This window comes from Anguilla anguilla, chromosome 10 (genome assembly GCF_013347855.1).
Source record: "Anguilla anguilla isolate fAngAng1 chromosome 10, fAngAng1.pri, whole genome shotgun sequence".
In the NCBI taxonomy this organism is placed as follows: Eukaryota; Metazoa; Chordata; class Actinopteri; order Anguilliformes; family Anguillidae; genus Anguilla; species Anguilla anguilla.
In genome coordinates, this window is record NC_049210.1 from 24,798,140 (window position 1) to 24,813,190 (window position 15,051).

The 15,051-nt window shown below is 39.0% G+C and overlaps 1 protein-coding gene across 2 annotated transcripts in view; it reads left to right on the forward strand.

The window, feature by feature from the left end:
• The first annotated feature begins 528 nt into the window (after positions 1–528).
• ppil3 (peptidylprolyl isomerase (cyclophilin)-like 3) overlaps positions 529–15,051 on the forward strand; it is a 41,621-nt gene continuing 27,098 nt past the window's right edge. The window contains exons 1-3 of one of the 2 annotated variants that reach the window (XM_035380087.1): positions 529–633; positions 2,107–2,181; positions 2,254–2,347. In XM_035380087.1, the coding sequence (XP_035235978.1) occupies positions 631–633; positions 2,107–2,181; positions 2,254–2,347 (172 nt within the window). In that variant the 5' untranslated portion in view covers positions 529–630. Of the gene's footprint in view, positions 634–1,665; positions 1,783–2,106; positions 2,182–2,253; positions 2,348–15,051 lie in introns of those variants that run through there. The other variant, XM_035380086.1, reaches the window with a different exon arrangement.

Below are 15,051 nucleotides of genomic sequence, written 5' to 3' on the forward strand. Positions count from 1 at the left end.
ATATAAATAAAATTTGATTAAATAAATTTGATTTGATTCCACCAGCTTCGCTGCTTGGACCCCTAATAATAATAATCCTAACAAATACAATAGGGTTCCACCAGCTTCGCTGCTTGGACCCCTAATAATCCTAACAGATACAATAGGGTTCCACCAGCTTCGCTGCTTGGACCCCTAATAAACCCTGCATTGGATATAACGTGTTAACGGTCCAAGCGTAAACGCGCAGACAGACAGATAGATATTTTACTGTAAACCAATACGTCATTTACAAACGTTCTGACAACCTACCAGTAACGTTTCAAATTAAGTAAGGATGAGGACTGTGGTATAACGTAATTGTTACGTTATTAAATTACATCGTATTTAGGTAATTCTATAACGTTACTGCAAAGTTGCAGAACAGTCTCCACGAGGTCTGGTAATTTTGCCATCATACAGCAATGTTGTCACAACGTCACCTGTTGGTAATGTTGCGACTTACCAAATGACGACCGAAGTGTAACGTTGTCATTACGTAATGTATTTGTAGGGCAGGCGTCACTAACGCGCCTGTATTTCACAAACGGATTGTTCAAGACAATATATGACCACTCAGTCGCAAAAGGGACATCTCTACGCGTAAAACCAATGGTAAGATTGTTCAATGTTTAGTCCCAAATATTGACTGTAGAATGACATGGTATAATTTAAAGAAAAATTCTCTCGTTTATTTCGATATTCAGTGAGCAGCGTTGTCACTGCTGTATTGGCATATTTTAGGGCTAATGTCGGGTTTATCTTGTTGCTACGGAATATTACATTATATTACAGGCATTTGGCAGACGCTCTTATCCAGAGCGACGTACAACAAACTATAATCATAATCAGGAACAAGTGTGTCGAAAACCCTAGAGAGAAGTACCGTTCCAAGTGCAAGGAACAACCGCATAGTTCAACTTGGAACTTGTAGGTTAAACTGATTAACACTAACACAAACAAGAACAGCAACAACGCAGTCTATGCAAACATACAAGCAATAGTTAAGACGAGTGCATTAAGTCACCTACGAAACAACTACCTAGTTACAACCCTAAGCTTACAGTCAATTTAGAGATTAAATTGAGAATACGATGCGCTTTTAGTAGTCCATCTTCGGAACATTGTAGTTTCACCACGGCAGACTCACGCCGCGTCGCATAATTACATAACTTAGTGTAAGTGCAGTCGAATTCTCTTAGCACTGTGGTTGTCTATTCCTAAATCCTTATGAATTCTCCTTCACATCTTTCCTTGACCTCATGACGTTTTCCATCGAGGTCAAGGAAAAGTGGTTAGGAAAAGACATGGGACGTAATTTTTTTGACTATTCGGACGCAGCCTTGGATTTGAAAACAAACGTTTTGGATTCGCAAACAAAGGTTTTTGATTCGCATTAATACATTTTTAATCACACATTTATTTTACTTTCAATAAAACATTTTTTGATTGCAGTGTCGATAGTTTTGCTGTCAAATCTATTTTTGATTGCGGTGTGGAAAGTTTTGCTCTCATTACTGTTGCTCACGGTCGCTCATTTAACGGTAGGCTACTATTTTTTCGCGTCGTTCACTCTATTGCTCTGTCGCATCGCGTTTTGTTATAAATGGGTGTAGTTCGCACTCCAGATAAGTGGGTGGCGGTAACAAACATTTTGCTGTTTTTACAAGACCGGTAAACTAAACCAAAGAAGACGACGACGACGACGACGACGACGACTTTCTTTCAGTGTTACTGTTTTTGTCAGTTGTGTTGGCGATAATGGTAAAAATGAACTACAACTGGCCGTTAATACTTAATTTACCTTTGGAATCAGGATTATGTTTCTTTTACACAGCTCCAGTATAATCACTATTTAATTTCCTGAAATATAATCTTAGCACTCTAACGACTGGAGTGCACAATTACGTTGCTTAGCCTACCTGTTTTGCTTAACATGGCTAGGTAAAACTAGAATGCTGGTCCGCATTGTTGCCCGAATTGAATGACTGTGGTGTAAATAAAACACACCGGACATGCTGGACAACCAGCTAACCGGCTACCTCGTTTTGATCTGCGAGTAAGTTTTGCACGGTTTCCTTTTTCCAGGCGGTGACTTTGCACACAGATCTCGGAGATGTAAAAATTGAGCTTTTCTGCGAAAAGACACCAAAGACATGTGAGGTGAGGTTCAAGAATCGGGTATTATTCTGAGAATGTTGCATTGTACAGTGTCTGAAATATCAAATTTTACAGAATTTCATCGCCTTGTGTGCCAGTGGGTTCTACAATGGCTGCATTTTTCACCGGAATATTAAAGGCTTCATGGTACAAACAGGAGACCCCACAGGTAATGCCAATTCGCGGTCTAATTTACTCTGTCACTCGTTTTATTTTCTGTTTAAAGCTATTTGCGTCCAGATTTTCTCCTTACATGTGAATACACCTTTCACGCAGAACTACAATACTTGATAACTGTTGTTGTGTGTGGTGTTGTATGGTAAGGTTCATCTGAAGAAAAACACGTTTTCAACGTACAAAAATGCCAGGTTACTCACACATACGAAGTACTATAAGTCATTAGCATTATAAATCTAGGCATGGCATTATAAGTACTGATATAAAATTAGGCCAAGTTACAATAAACCAAATTGCCTTAGCTCTAAGCTTGCACAAATTTAACAGGCTGTATTCGAAAGCAATGCTGCTACCCAGTGCTTCCTAAATTATTTCAAGTAGCTTGGCCCTGTGTTTTTTCATCTTACCATCTGAAGAGATTGTGGTTGTTCAAAGCATATGTGACTCATAAAAGTATCAAATGGCAATCATTTATAGTTGGAATAATCTTGCTGAATAATTTCAGCTGTTGTACACGTTTTTTTCTAATGACTACAGAATTTGTTTGAAAAATTGCCTGCATGCAGTGCTTTTAGTGTAGGAGAAGCACATCTTGCATTAAATTCATGAATAAAATAGTTTTGTTTTGAAAAATCTGTTGAGAAATTAGAATTGTTTTCTTTTACATTGTAGAAGAAATTCTAGTTAATTTGAAGATCAAGCCTATAGTACATTATTGGGGCAAACATATGTCTGGATAGGTTTGTAAGATTCAATATTTATTTGTCAGGCCTAAATATTTTAAAATTTTATATGTATGTATTTATGCCCCCCCCAATCCCCGTCACGTAAATGATTGAATGTTTCTTTGTATAAATGTGTGTTTGTAAATGTAAATATTATATGCTGCTAGGAAAATGTTGTCATGGGGATAATGCATTATTCTATGTATGTAGGCCTACATGGTAAGAAGAAAAAACACAGGGGCAAGTTACTTAAAATAATTTAGAAAACATTGGATAGCAGCATTACTTTGGAGTACAACATGTTTAATTTGTGTTAGCTAAGATAGACAATATTGTTTGTTGTAACTTGGTACTTTTTATGACAGGCCTAGATTTTGAAAATCTAAATTACTTATAGTGCATTGTATGTGTGAGTAACTTGGCATTTTTATATGTTGAAAATGTGTTTTTCTTCAGATAGCATATCTTTTTGCATTGTGTTTGTTATGAGAAACTGATAACACTAATGTATAAAAGACTATGAGAGGTATGCACACACATACTTAAATGCAAACACACATAGCCTACATAGTAGCCAGTTTTGGATCTAGACGGCTGCGATTTGGGGGCAGACAGATTTTCAGGGGGCCAACTTTATCACATAATTCGTAATGAATAACACAGTGGACCTGAGTGTAAAAATGCGAAATGATTGTGGATTACAGTTACCCTCATGTGAACTTTTACAGTCTGATCAACTTTTACCACTGTACCAACGTTTAACACTGGCACTTTGCTATATATATATATATACACTACCGCTCAAAAGTTTGGGGTCACTTAGTAATGTCCTTATTTTTTAAAGAATAGTACAATTTTTTTCAATTAAAATAACATTAAATTGATCAGAAATACAGTCTAGACATTGTTAATGTGGTAAATGACTATTATAGCTGGAAACGGCTGATTTTTAATGGAAGTATCTACATAGGCGTACAGAGGCCCATTTTCAGCAACCATCACTCCTGTGTTAAAATGGTACATTGTGTTAGCCAATCCAAGTTTATCGTGTTAAAAGGCTAATTGATCATTAGAAAACCCTTGTGCAATTATGTTAGCACAGCTGAAAACTGTTGTGCTGATCAGAGAAGCAATAAAATTGGCTTTCCTTATGCTAGTTGAGTATCTGGAGCATCAGGATTTGTGGGTTTGATTATAGTCTCAAAATGGCCAGAAAAAAGAACTTTCTTCTGAAACTCGTCAGTTTATTCTTGTTCTGAGAAATGAAGGCTATTCCATGCGAGAAATTGCCAAGAAACTGAAGATCTGTGTACCACTTCATTCACAGAGCAGCGCAAACTGGCTCTAACCAGAATAGAAAGAGAAGTGGGAGGCCCCGGTGCACAACTGAGCAAGAGGACAAATACATCAGAGTCTCTAGTTTGAGAAACACGCCTCACAGGTCCTCAACTGGCAGCTTCATTAAATGGTACCCGCAAAACACCAGTCTCAACGTTAACAGTGAAGAGGCAACTCCAGGATGCTGGCCTTCTAGGCAGAGTAGCAAAGAAAAAGCCATATCTGAGACTGGCTAATAAAAGGAAAAGATTAAGATGGGCAAAAGAACACAGACATTGGACAGAGGAAGATTGGAAAGAAGTGTTCGGGACAGACAAATCGAAGTTTGAGGTGTTTGGATCACACAGAAGAACATATGTGAGATGCAGAACAAATGAAAAGATGCAGGAGGAGTGCTTGACACCATCTGTCAAGCATGGTGGAGGAAATGTGATGGTCTGGGGGTGCTTTGGTTCTGGTAAAGTGGGAGATCTGTACAGGGTAAAAGGGATCTTGAATAAGGAAAGCTATCACTCCATTTTTCAACGCCATGCCATACCCTGTGGACGGTGCTTGATTGGAGCCAATTTCCTCCTACAACAGGACAATGACCCAAAGCACAAACTATGCAAGAACTATTTAGGGAAGAAGCAGTCAGCTGGTATTCTGTCTATAATGGAGTGGCCAGCGCAGTCACCAGATCTCAACCCTATTGTGCTGTTGTGGGAGCAGCTTGACCGTATGGTATGTAAGAAGTGCCCATTAAGCCAATCCAACTTGTGGGAGGTGATTCAGGAAGCATGGGGTGAAATTTCTTCAGATTACCTCAACAAATTGAGAGCTAGAATGCCAAAGGTCTGCAAGGCTGTTATTGCTTCAAATTGAGGATTCTTTGACGAAAGCAAAGTTTGAAGGACAAAATTATTATTTCAAGTAAAAATCATTATTTATAACCTTGTCAATGTCTTTACTATATTTTCTATTCATTTTGCAACTCATTTGATGAACAAAAGTGTGAGTTTTCATGGAAAACATGAAATTTTCTGGGTGACCCCAAACTTTTGAGCATTTTTATCTAATGGCCATCCACAATGATATGAATCGATTCGAAGAAACATAATGGCTGACACATAGAACGTATTTATTAAACATTTTGCAACACAGTGGCTCAAAGTTTGTTGGTGTGTGTAACTGGTGCCCTCTTCCCATGTCCGCGTGGGTTTCCTCCGGGTATACTCCGATTTCCTCCCACAGTCCAAAAACATGCAGGTAGGCTAATTGGAGACTCTACATTGCCCATAGGCAGGAGTTAAATTGGGGGTGAATGCAGGTGGATGGCGTCCATCCACCTTTGGTAAATAAATAAATAATTTTGACCGGCAGTTTTACAAATAACTATGACAATCCAGCCCATTTTTCGTAAGCCGCGTTTCCACCGCAGGAACTTTACCCCGAAACTAGGAACCTTTTGAGGAACTCAGTGCGTTTCCACCGCAGGAACTAGGGTCTAAATGTAGTTCCTGGGGCTTTATTTTACCCCCCAAAAGGGACCTGCTCGGGGGGTAGTACTTTCCGAAAGTACAGGAACCTTTTGGGTGGAGCTTGCAGCGCTGAACATTTCTGATTGGTCGAGTACTCGCAGCATTTTTTTGTATTTATTTTCCGCCATTACCCACCATGTTTGAAAATATGCAGCCGCAAACCAATTTATTTTCATAATAACTTCAAATCAAACTTGTATGTTATGAGGCGCAGTAGCCTAGGTTTGGTTATAGCCTGCCAACGTCTCGGAATTATAACGTGTGCTCTTCTGTTCTTTTCTTGCTTTAGTATTAGTTTTATAAAATGCTAAGCATTCGTGCTGGGACAGCATATTACGTAGGCTACCAAAACATTCAAACGGATTAATTCGGTTGCTGAATATTTTCTTCCGGATTTTCTTTGTTGGCCCGTTGTAATTATATAGGCTCCAGTCCATGTGTTCCCTCAAGCCAGTTACTAGCTCAACCAATCAAACATCCGAAGAAAAAAAAAAACTCAGGAGGAACAGTCGTTTATATAGACAGGCACAGAAAGAAAAATATCGTTGATTGTCTTGATTGTTTGGAAGTGGACGCGGTAGGTAATTTCATTAACATGTAATTTCATCTATGCAACATTTTAAAGAGAGATGAATAAACAGCCCCCACGAAAGCCGGCTATTATTAACGGCAACTTTGATTGCTTGAGTAAAATCAGCAGGTTGCTGGTCAGCAGCTAAACTAGGATTTAATATTTCCCACATACATAACGTTTTATTCAGCGGCGACTGGTGAGCTGAAAATTGGTGGGGCTGGATTAATCATGGCAAGTAGCCTCACACACAGCGTCTTCATACCGTGTTAGGGGGATTAAGTCATAAATTCAATTTATCTGTTAAAAATCTGTTTTAATCACCAAGTAGTCTACACAGAACAAACAAGATACACCAGTCATCTACCGTGTTAGCTTTCAGAATAACCAACAAAAACAAAACCTGCACTTCAATTTTGTTTACAGTCTACGCATTGCAGATATTTGCCATGAATACGAGTGCGGAGAAAGAAGTGCATGTATCCGCAAATAATGTTGATTAAAAATGTGCACAATTTCGTACTGTAATGAAAATAAATGTAGGCTATAAGGCTTGGCTATTCGCTAAAACTGCCTGTTTGGGGAGAGCTGGCTATAGCCTATATGATAGTATTGAGTAGCCTATTTTGTGGATTAATTGTATTGATACTCAAGGAAAATCAGGGGAAGATTCCGCCACTGCTTAGTGATTAAAACGGATTTTTAAAAATCGCATTTATTTAATCTCACAATGCGCAGAAGCTGTGTCCCTTTCCAATTGATTAGTCAGATGTTTGCATGCTTGTTAATCACTGAAAATGAATTAAAACAGTTTGAGATCAATGATTAGTTTAAAGGAAAGTTTTGCGCCTCACCAGTTTAAGAAAGATGGATAAAGAAGGAAGAAAGTGAGGACAAGAGGAGGATGACCGATTATTTTCGTGGGTAAAAAAAATTCTCAGCATTAATGACACTCCATAAACTGGAAATATATTATGTAAAATTAAAGATACAACTATTTTGAGCTGAGACATTCATTGGTTTGTACCTTTTTCACCCACCTCCCACTGGATCTCAGGGTCCACCCACCTCCCACATTCCAATTTAACCCCTGCCCATAGGTATGAGTGTGTGAGTGAATGGTGTATGTGCCCTGCGATGGATTGGCGGCCTGTGCAAGGTGTATTCCTGCCTCTCGCCCAATGCGCGCTGGCATAGGCTCCAGCACCCCCCGCGACCCTGCTCAGAATAAGCGAGTATAAATAATGGATGGGTGGATACATACATATATATATATATATTTATATTAGGGCTGTCAAATTAACGCATCAATTTCGATTAATTAATTAACGCGTTAAAAAAGTAACGCAAATTAACGCATATAATATTATTTAATGTTTATGTTAATTCATTGATGTACCGATGTTACTGTAAGTTGCTGCGTGTTGAATAAAAATACCTATATTGCCAAATAACCCAACCTTCGCATTTTGTCACACTGTCAGCCATTATGGGGTTCAGCTGGAGCGGTTGGTGTGGTTCAGCACTAATTTCTAAACGACAAGAGAGCACTCGGGGTGCCACTGACACCACCGGAGTGAATTTACGAATGCACCCTCACCATGCGTCGCACAATTCCAACCGGTGGTGCGTTAGTTGCGCATGTAAATAGTATGTTAAATAGTTAAACAAGCACGAAACTGCAGACCCATGGCACACCTGTACAAAGTGTCATTGAGTAAAACTTGACTTAACATTATAGCTAGCTAGGTAGGTTAACTAAAGTAGGCGAAACGCTAACGTGTTAGGGTTAGCTAAAGTAACGTTAGGCGATAAAGCTGTGCTTAAAAAATCTTGTGCCGTTTGAAGTAGTGATTTTGCGAGATGCGCCTGCGTCCTACTAAATGAAGCATCACCTGCGCATGCGTCCCACCAAACGTCCCTCTCAGGTCATCCGTGAGTGAGTGAGCGACCACAATTTGCCATGCATAGCAAAATGGCTAATGGCCACATTAGTGCTTAAGTGATACGCTTATGTTAAATGTTATAATATTTTATTTTTTCTGTTTGTAATCAAACAATTCACACGTGGTCAAAGCGCAGACTCAGAGCTTTTATTAAAGGGTATTCTTACACATTATGGTTTCACCATGTAGTAGGGCTGCCACTAACGACTATTTTTCTGTTGATTAATCTATCGACTATTTTACCGATTAGTCGATTAACACCAGGAGCGCCGGACCATTTCCTGGCATTGAAATAACTTTTTGCGTGGCCTGGGTCATATGACACATTAGCCTTCAAACAGGAAATGTTCGCATTGTTCGCTAGATGGCGCTTATTAGACACGAGCTGACAAAGGTTACCAGCCCATTGTCCTAATGAAATATTTGCGAGGTTTTAGACTGTCAGAGTAAGCTATGTTTTAGTTATGGCTCGGCATTCTAGTCAACACATTGTTGCAATATAAATGTATTTATAATAAACAGTATGTCTGTATGAAGAGAATGAGTCATGAAAAGCTAACAATAAACAGATAGTAGGGAGGTCAAACCTGTTTTGGCAATCTTTCAAAAAACTAATTTGATCACTGTCGTTGGAGGGAAACGCATCATCACCCGTGCAAATTTTAGGGTCGGGTTTTCTGTTTTATAAAAATACATGTAAAAAATATTGTTGTTCAAACAAGTTTTTTCCGGTGACCAGAAAACATGTAGGCTACACTGGCAAGCAGGTCATAGCTAGCTGTGACTATTTAACTGGGGAATCGAAATCCAAAGACGGCACATGTCTCTTGTTCATCGTAATTACAAAAAACACCCATTCGTAACACTGAATAATACCGCACTGTACATAAGACCTTAGCAAATATATACATGCAAGAATCCTGTTGTTCAAACGAGCTTTCGGGCGTGCTTCTATAGCTTCTTGAGTAATATGCAAATGATATCGTAACGATATGGGTGCGTCTAATCCAATCAGCAGTGCCAATAACAACAGCTCAACAGCACATCTCAGTTGCAGGCTGATGTTCATAATAAAGATAGCGACAAAGTAAAAAGACGAGACACGTGTCTTCAGTAATTTGCTTTATTATATCAAAACGCACTAGCATACAGCACATTGTTAGGAAGTTAAATGGTAAATGGACTGCATTTACATAGCGCTTTTATCCAAAGCGCTTTACAATTGATGCCTCTCATTCGCCAGAGCAGTTGGGGGTTAGGTGTCTTGCTCAAGGACACTTCGACACGCCCAGGGCGGGGTTTGAACCGGCAACCCTCCGACTGCCAGACAATCGGTCTTACCTCCTGAGCTATGTCGCCCCCGAGTTGAAACGATTTTGAAAATATAACGTTAGTTAAATATATAGCTAGCAAGCTGAATTATTTCGAATCACCCCTCAAATCAATAAATAAAAAAATCTGTATAAAACATTAGCAATAGAGCTGCTGGTAATGCGGTAACGCCGTCAGCATTCAAGAGAGAGCTTGGGTTGGATTTTTGTACACTTGCCACAGACAAGTCGTTTACACTTGTCACAGATGTCACAAGTTTTGTTCCCTCCACATCTGGATACCTGGCAGCGTTTTCTTTTTAGTGACCTCTCTCGCTGCGGTGTGTTGGGGGTTTCTGGACTGCAGAGTGGCGCTAGGAAGGTACGCCGCGGAGCTGCCTTTGCGGTTATGTGATTTGCACGCAACTCCTTGGCCAACTCAAGAATAAATCTTCTTCGACTAATTGTTTTGTCCATGCATTGCGTGTACAAAACATGGGCGTTGATTGCAGCCAGATCCAAAATGTTGTAAAAAACGGCAACTGGCCAACGACGACTGCCCCCTTGACCGAATACAGCCTGATCCAAAACATCCACTCCCGTTTTTGTTGCGTTGTAATGGGCGATTGTTTCTGGCAGTTTTTTGGCATCATTGTCGATCGATACGGTTTTGTGCATAGTGCTTAAGATGCACACATTTTTCTTGGGCTTGCACTGATAAACCGTGAGTGTAGCGTGCCCAGCTCTCCAGATCGTGGTGGATTTTGTGCCTTCGCAGAAGGGGGCACTTCTCTCCTCTTTTTGTTTATGGTACCCACCAATGTAGTTTTTTTTGCATGTAGATTGTTCGCCAGGGCAATCGATGTGAAGAAATTGTCCGAGGTTATATTTCTTCCTTTTCCGATGAAGGGTTCCACAAGGCGCATGACCACATTGTGAGCTAATCGTTCACCGACAGGCCTCGCCTCATCTTTCCCAGCATGTACTTCGTTTCAACGTCGCCTGCTGTCCAGAACTTTATCCCAAATTTATCTGGTTTAGTAGCAATGTACTGCGTGAAGCGGCACCGTGTTTTAGTTGGGAACAACTGCTCATCAGCAGTTATGTTTTCTCCAGGTGTGTAACACGCAGTACTTTTGCTTACAAATTTGCTCCATATTTCGGAAATAATGGCAAATTTGTCTTTCTCAAGACGTGTTGCCCTTGTGTCCTTGTCATCAAATCTGAGATAGCGCATGATGTGCCGAAACCTTTGCCGCAACATAGTTTCATTGAAAAATGGATTTCCCAAGTCTGAAGACCAAAAGTCTTCTAAATTCATACTTTTACCGCCAGTGATGCCTCGTAAATACAGCAGTCCCACGAAAGCCATCTCTGTGGGCTTCTGCCACAGTATACTTGACAATCTGCTCCCACATCGGAATGTCAAGCAGACATAGCAGACTGCTCAGCGGACTTCCAATGTTCTCCTTGGCGCACCGTGTGGGCCCAGCCTTTTCCCGTAAGACATTGCAGGATGGTGCACTGCCCAGAGCATTACCAGCAGTCTGTTCGACCCAAACTGTCCCATCGTTTGCCCTTTCGTTTCTCTCTGAGACAAACTCAGTCGCAGTCGCAGTCTCAGTCTCAACTTCAGAATCAGATTCAGAAGCTGAATCAAATTCAATATCGAGCTCCAACTCCTCATCGCCCGAATCCATTTCACTGGCATTCTGAATCAGGTCCAAAGCTTGCTTGGCAGAGTATCTCTGTGGTCGTATGTTCATCTTGGCAAGCGATACCAAACCGAACTGGTCGCCCAAAATAATAATGCTTCTCTTTTATAGCCATATTTTCGTAGCCAATAATAATTTGAATAGAAATTATTATAACAGCCCCGCCCATGCCATTATAGTTTCAGGTGTGAGGGGCGTGGTGTGGTTCGTGAAAAGCCAATTCCTTGATAGGATGTAACATCCATAACATTATGTTTGTTACATTATTACAATCTTTTCGATTAAAACTTTGATAATTATGTAGATGCCTAAATGTGAAAGCTTAGTAATAGTAATTATGTGGACAATTAGTTTCATAAACTCCATAAACTCTATCAATGGTTGCGTGGACATGGTAAAGCACACAGACACCTATATTCCCACGAAACGCATCCCGATAATTTATGCATGTGCTGTTGCATCTACGCAGACAGCGTGAGCAGTCTTCTAACACAGTTCCTAACGTGCAAGGCTCTAATATGAAATATGAAACAAGGTCCGGACCTATTATGACTAGAAATAAAACAAGTGAAAATGTGACATTTGTATCTTTGTTTTGGGCATTTATTGTTTTACTACTCAGTAGACCTAAATCATGATAATAGCTTCTAAAAAAACTACCAGCTATTCACGCACGAAGAGCTGCTGGTCGCCTCTATGCCGCAGAGTTTGTAAGCTTAGCTGCCTTTGCTATCATGTGATTTGACATTGCAAGTTTGGTCGATAGCACATTGCTCAAGATGCCGTCTCATCTTTATACGTGCATGCATGAATATGTGCTTTCGTTTCTAAGTAAGTGAAAAATTACGGTCAGCATAACCATGCTGTGTTAAGCTTCGCTAAAGCATCTGAAGTTTTCTGTGTTCTCGGGTGGGGGAGGGGTGAGCGTTGAATGTCCCATACAGTTCAGTGGTCTTACCCTTACCCTTAGATTGACATGTGAATGTCCCACTTGAGAATGGTTCACTTATGCCACGTGTGAATGGTTGAGAGTTGATATCGCTCCAGGGAGAGATAAAATGTTCTATTTGTCCGGCACATAATATTGTTATGTTATGTTACTCGCTTCAAAAATAATAAAAGTAATTTGCTTAGCCGTAATTCGTTACTCTACAAAGTATGCCTTGTATTACTTTTAGTTACGCAGCAATCTCTCACTCTTGCTTATACTTTTTTTCTACATTTTTATTTTTTTTTTCTATTTAGTTTACTGTTCAAAAATAATAAAAGTACGCTAAGCGTACTTCACGCGCATTCACGCTAAGCGTGAATGAGCGTCGAACCCCTAGAACTCGTAAAACAAAACGTAAAACTGTTTTAGGCATAAATTAACCATAGGCCTTATTTTCGGAAGAAAACTAAATCCCTATTGGAAAAATACATTGGCAATCTGCTGAGGGAACCCATGGCGGAAGAAACGTCCGGGTTGGCCTACAAAAAGACGTATTCACTGTAACACTCTATGAATAAACAAATTAACAGCCGAAACAAATAGTGCTTCAAATATATTTTTATCTTGTTATATTGTAGTCGATTCTTTAGCTTAGATTTAGTTTTTGCAATATCCTACGCAGCATTGTTGTTGTACGTTAACGTGTCGCATGCAGCCATTGTGCACGAGCAGGATAATGCATAAGGGTTGGCCTACAAAAAGACGTATTCACTGTAACACTCTATGAATAAACAAATTAACAGCCGAAACAAATAGTGCTTCAAATATATTTTTATCTTGTTATATTGTAGTCGATTCTTTAGCTTAGATTTAGTTTTTGCAATATCCTACGCAGCATTGTTGTTGTACGTTAACGTGTCGCATGCAGCCATTGTGCACGAGCATGATAATGCATAAAATTGAAAAAAACAAATTTGTTTTTTGCATTTGAAGACGGATCAATTTTATTTTAACCCTTATTTAGATATTTCCAGTTGCATAATAACTGTAAAAATAAAATGTAGGGCTATGATTTCAGAACATAAGAGAAAGGCATAGGCATAAACAAATGATCACAAAACGAACGCAATAGCCTATAAAAATATTTTTGAAGATCACAAAAAAAACTTTATATAATTTATTCTTCAAAATAAACATAAACAAATATTTCTAATAACAAAATAAATAAAACATTCGTACAAATAAAAATGCAACAGCGTGTCCACCGCGATGAAAAGTGAATTCTTGCGCCTCCTGGTGTGGTGAAGGAAAACTGACTCCTTAGTCTGAAGACGGCCGGAATTTAACAATACTGTTATAACACACACGGAGGTGAAATAAGGTGTTTTTAACATTTTCCAAACGTGACTTTGACATTCCCACAACGCTGGTACGTAAAGAACAAATATTTAGGAAAAGTCAGTGAATGCGGATGATGTAGCTTGCTAGTAACTAAATGAAAAAAAATCCCAATCTTCAAAATATCTCAGCGCTTCTGGTGTTAATCTGAATGATTAATTTTCCTCCAAAAAAATCAGATTGGCCATTTAATTTAAGTAAATTTTATTTTGACAACAACAAACTGTATATGCCATTGTATAATGCACCACAAAACAAAATGTAAACAAAGGTTTACACATTAACTGTAGGTTTAAACTGGCAACTCCAACATGATAAAAATAAATAAAAAAGAGGGCTTATTATTTAAGTCAGTAGTGCAACTACAAAATAAATCCAAGTTTATATTAAACCTCGTATCAAAGTAAAAACATTAGGTATGCATATTAAACAAAGTGCAACATGTTTAGAGTGTAAGAGACAATGTTGTCCAGCTCAAAGTCCAACTCAAATATTGGAATCAAATGTCTGTTAGACATGTGTGTTGTAATGTAAGAATGTCAACATGTCTACATGTTCTGGACGTAGGCTAGCTCTTTTCTTGGAAACTTATCACTATTAACTAACGCTTAGATTACAGTGTGAAATATCCACATTATATAATACCACTAACCTATTTAAAGGCACTCAATTTAAAAAATAACGTATATAACCGAAATATCTTGAGCAGTAATACTTACATAGCAATGATGAAATGTTATCTGTGTTCAGTAGATAGAGAAACAGTTCAATCCGCTTCTATTTTGCTCCAGAAAACAGATAGGTCTTTCAGCAAACATATGGCTTAGCTATGCCTAGAAGTCCTCAATAAAAAGAGTATTTTCCAAGAAATTACAAAAAATCGTTGACAACGTTTCGTTAGGTGCAGCGTATTTCACTGCTACCACAGAGTGAATGCTTAAGTGAATGCGATGATAAGAAAATTTTCAGTTACACTGTCCTATAAAACACTATTCCAAAAGCAAGATTAGACATGTTATACATCGTTAGAAAGCTTATACTTTCACCTACTGAATAAGTGAATTGTCAATTAAGCCAGACTGTACTAAAAAGCCGTAAACACCACGTGTGGTATTATGCACAGCTATTTTGGAAGGTACCCAGGCATAAGAAATGCACGTGTATTTCACAAACGGATTGTCCATGACAATATATGACCACTGAGTCTCAAAGGGACATCTCTACGCGTAAAACCAATGGTAA